Source organism: Opisthorchis viverrini (genome assembly GCF_000715545.1).
Source record: "Opisthorchis viverrini unplaced genomic scaffold opera_v5_150, whole genome shotgun sequence".
In the NCBI taxonomy this organism is placed as follows: domain Eukaryota; kingdom Metazoa; phylum Platyhelminthes; class Trematoda; order Opisthorchiida; family Opisthorchiidae; genus Opisthorchis; species Opisthorchis viverrini.
The window spans coordinates 445058-449181 of record NW_008751806.1 but is presented as its reverse complement, the minus strand read 5'-3'; the positions used below and the strand labels follow the sequence as shown (position 1 = coordinate 449181).

Sequence of the window (4124 nt, the reverse complement as noted above, 5' to 3'; positions counted from 1 at the left end):
GAATCCCTTGCCTTGGCATGTCATTAAAAATAGTCTCCTTGGGGAGTCATTTTCGTCTTGGGAGGTCTTCATTGAACTAGATAGTCTTTTTGTCAGGTCTTAAGCCCCTTAAAAAAGCCACTGTCCGTCATGGCGAATTTACGAAGCAACGCTTGTGCAACATACTACTATCACAGTTCTAAGTATATTAATTTTTGAGCCAAGCGTGATGCAATGCGTGCCGCAGATTGTGACTGGTGACTTCAATCCAAATCTCACCAAAAGCTTGTTCTGAAGACTAATGTACCTTCATATTGCATTATATCGAAGAAAGTGCAGTCATATCTTATTTGCTCCATCAATTATTCTACTTACTTGTTCATTTATTTAATTCACTTGTCCTACCATTAAATCTGTATTGAAATAAACGATAGATCCGCGTTCGGTCCGTTTGAGAATTCCGATCGGACACATTCAAAGACATTGAAAGGTACACTGAAAACTGTATGAAATTTGTAGTATACCGATAAAAAAATTAGTGAGTACAACCGAAAGAGTCGATATGACCAATAGGTAAGTTGGTAAAAAGAGGGTGGAGGGCACTCAGACTGCTTGTGTGGAAGTGATATTCACTGCCCATTGTGGAAGTGTGTCCATTTGAAATAACGGAACCGCGTAGCTTATGGTTGCTACAAGAGTGATCAGACAACCAACGACATTGAGGAACAGGCCAGATTTTATCTGTGAATGAAAAAGGGAAAAGAGGGCAATAGGAACTCAGAAACGAGGATTATAACTTATTGTTTTTCAGGAACCATCGGACAGAATTCATGAAGTTATGGCATAAAGTCTAGAGGTCTAACGTTTGACTGCCACCGGTCGTTTGCACTTTTGCATAAAACACGGCGGAAAAGGTGTGTGGAGAATAACTTTGAGATGTCCTATCATCGACGTTGTTTGAATACTAAATAATGGTGGGAAACGCTGAGAAACGGTTCAGTAATTTCCATTTCGGTCTTCGTCAGATGCAGGCGGCATTACCGCTTGACTCATACTACTCGCATGTTTTATCAGCAGTGTATACCGCCACATCAGTAGCAAATCATTTGGACTTGCATATTCCAAAGCCGGCTTGGGCTAAATTATCGCGTATTGTGAGCGGCTGGAGCACTCATCCAACATCACTTTCAGAGTTGCTGGAATGAGCATATCTGCACCTAAGCCAGTTCAATCGCATACCTACCTACACCAGAAGACACTAAAGAAGATCCCTTTGAGTCTCTAGCGGTCGCTGTACGTAGGTCATCGTGAATTCTTGGGAAGCGGACACTATAAAATATGTCTGACTATCAGTTGCATACAACTGACCAATACCGTGTCCGCTGATGCCAGATTGATTTCGCCGACCGGTAGCTTCCACACGTTACGTGAGAGTTAGTCTGACCGGAATCTGCTGGCACCGTCAGATCGTTCATCTGTAGGATTTCGACTGACAACAAAGTCTACTTTCATCGACGGGGACTTTAAAAATGAATGTCAACTCTGGTTCGGAACGCCTCTGAACATAAATCGATGCTAACAACAGAGGTAGCAGAACACGGTGGGTTTTTGTCGGTCGGATTTGTAACGGTCCATTTGTTTACCTTCTTCCAATCATCGAGGCACACAGCTATCAAAGTTCCGGACGTTAAATTCTTGTTCAACTCATCTCAACCTATGATACTGAAGGTGCAGGGTTCATTTTCTTTTGCACTTTACTGAACCGCCCTCGTACAACGGGGAAGTTCTACTCACTGCCTTCTCGTAGTGGGTGTTCCACAAAAATGAAACGACGAAAGCGGGTATCCCGCTCAGTAGTGGGTTTGAAAATTTGTTGGTTTCTGTCTCAGCTGTGCCCTCATTTCAAACCAACAGCGATGAGCACTTCAAAGCAACCCTGCCGGATTGGACGGAGGAGCTGAACTCTGATCCAACAGCCCTGCCTCGTAATGCTTTGCTGCACTTCACAATGTTTTGGACCACAGTCTCTTTAATACTTTCTTATTACCGTGAACCCCGGTCTAGATAGCCGCTTGATCGCCTGGTGCGCTTGGCTAAACCAGAAAAGTCAATGAACCTGCGAGCCAGTTGATCTATTGATCACTGTCGCGTACAAGCGGGTCAAAAAGAATACAACTCATCCGTCAAGGACGGTTGAAGAACAACCAATGAAATCTGTCGCAACGAAAACGGTTATTCTATTGTCGCTTATTTAGTCCCGTTACGTTCGGAGCTGGTTCTCCCGATACACACCTGAACAAAAGCCGAACGACACAACGCGTAACAATTTCCAAAGAAAAACTTTATGCTCTTTCTGCCGCCAGCCATTCTTTGCAAGCTACAACCTCCCTTGTAACTGACGCTTCTTTGACTGTCTTCGTGATGGGGTCATCAGAAAGCAGGCTCGTTTGAATGTAAGGATACTCTCAGATGTTGGGAGCCAAGCCAATAAAATACGTGTCCTTTGCGAGTACACCGTGTGTAAAACATATCTATCTAAAGTGTGGATGCCTGGATGCGGTGTTCGTCGAACCGGATCTCCTGGAGCAGACAAGCCTTCTGACTCTATCGCAGTGGCTCACAAGACAATCCAGCACAGTCCGTCTTAACAGACGTCATTGTGGGCTGTCGACGGATTTTCAGCAACCTTCTGAGTAGTACATTACAAAGACGTCATTGTTATTCAGATGAACCAGTTCAAGAACAACAGCATCAATGTTCGTAAGCTCACCACTAGTCCCACCGGCATTCGGTTTCAAGCAGCGTGTGAGAGATGAGTTTTGTTGTAGACTTCATGCAGCTATTGGCAAAGCAGCCAGACGAACGAGCTTGTGGTTGTCGATGATGGGAACCCGCACACTGGACCATGAGCTACCTCAATGCTTCATAGTTTCTCAAAGTTTTGGCTATCGCTATGGCGAGTTTATCAATTTCGCAAAGTTTTTGTGCCATTCATAGGCGTTTCCGATAGCCTAAGAATCAACCGCTAACTGGATACTCAAACAAGGGACACGTCAGACGGAAGAGACTTAATGCGTGGAAGCTTCCCGTTCGTTCTGAGGGGTACGGACCCAAATGGAATCAGATCGCATTATCCTACCATCGGAGTCTAGGCACCGGAGATGGAAAGACACAAATAACTACTCCATAAAATTTTGGANTGCGAGTACACCGTGTGTAAAACATATCTGTCTAAAGTGTGGATGTCTGGATGAGGTTTTTGCAGAACCGAAGCTCCTGGAACAGACAAGCCTTCTGACTATATCGCAGTGGCTCACAAGACAGTCCAACACAGTCCGTCTTAACGGACGTCATTGTGGGCTGTCGACGGATTTTCAGCAACCAACCCAGTAGTACATTACAAAGACGTCATTGTTATTCAGATGAACCAGTTCGAGAATGACAGTATCAGTTTTCGTAAGCTCACCACTAGGCCCACAGGCATTCGGTTTCAAGCAGCGCGTGAGAGATGAGTTTTGTTGTAGACTCGATACAGCTGGTGGCAAAGCAGCCAGACGAACGAGCTTGTGGTTGTCGACGATAGGAACCCCCACACTGGACCATGAGCTATCTCAAAGCTTCATGGTTTCTCAAAGTCTTGGCTATCGCTATGGAAATAATGGCGAGTTTATCAATTTCGCAAACTTTTCGGGTCACTCATAGGCGCTTCCGATGGCCTAAGAAGTAACTGCTAACTGGATACTCAAAAAAGGGACATGGTCCATCAGACGGAAGAGACTTCATGCGTGGAAGTTTCCCGTTCGTTCAGAGGGGTAAGGACCCAATTGGAATCAGATCGCACTATCCTACCATCGGAGCTTAGGTTACTTCTGGCATCTAGTTTAAAGCTTTTTTCTGTAAGAATCTCTACAGAACAGCTAAAAAACTTGAAATATCTGTGGTAGTCGGCAATGTCAATACACGATGGGCACGTAGAGTTGAAACAGTCCATGATGGAGAGATCTACGTCTCCACGGCAGAAGAACTGGATTTCACGGCACATCATACGGTTGTTGAGCCAAACTGAGGAAATGAGATTGTCGAACGCCCAAAACTTCTACATACTTGGACGTCAGGTGACCCCGTCTGCCAGGAACAACCGAAAT

General features: G+C 44.9%; 1 protein-coding gene across 1 annotated transcript in view; it reads right to left on the bottom strand.

The window, feature by feature from the left end:
* Nucleotides 1-582: 582 nt before the first annotated feature.
* Nucleotides 583-4124, bottom strand: part of T265_06878 (hypothetical protein) — a gene marked incomplete at both ends in the record, with an annotated part of 39587 nt that continues 36045 nt past the window's right edge. Inside the window, one exon of the mRNA XM_009172266.1 lies at nt 583-720. Within this exon, the coding sequence (XP_009170530.1) occupies nt 583-720 (138 nt within the window). The remainder of the gene's footprint in view (nt 721-4124) is intronic.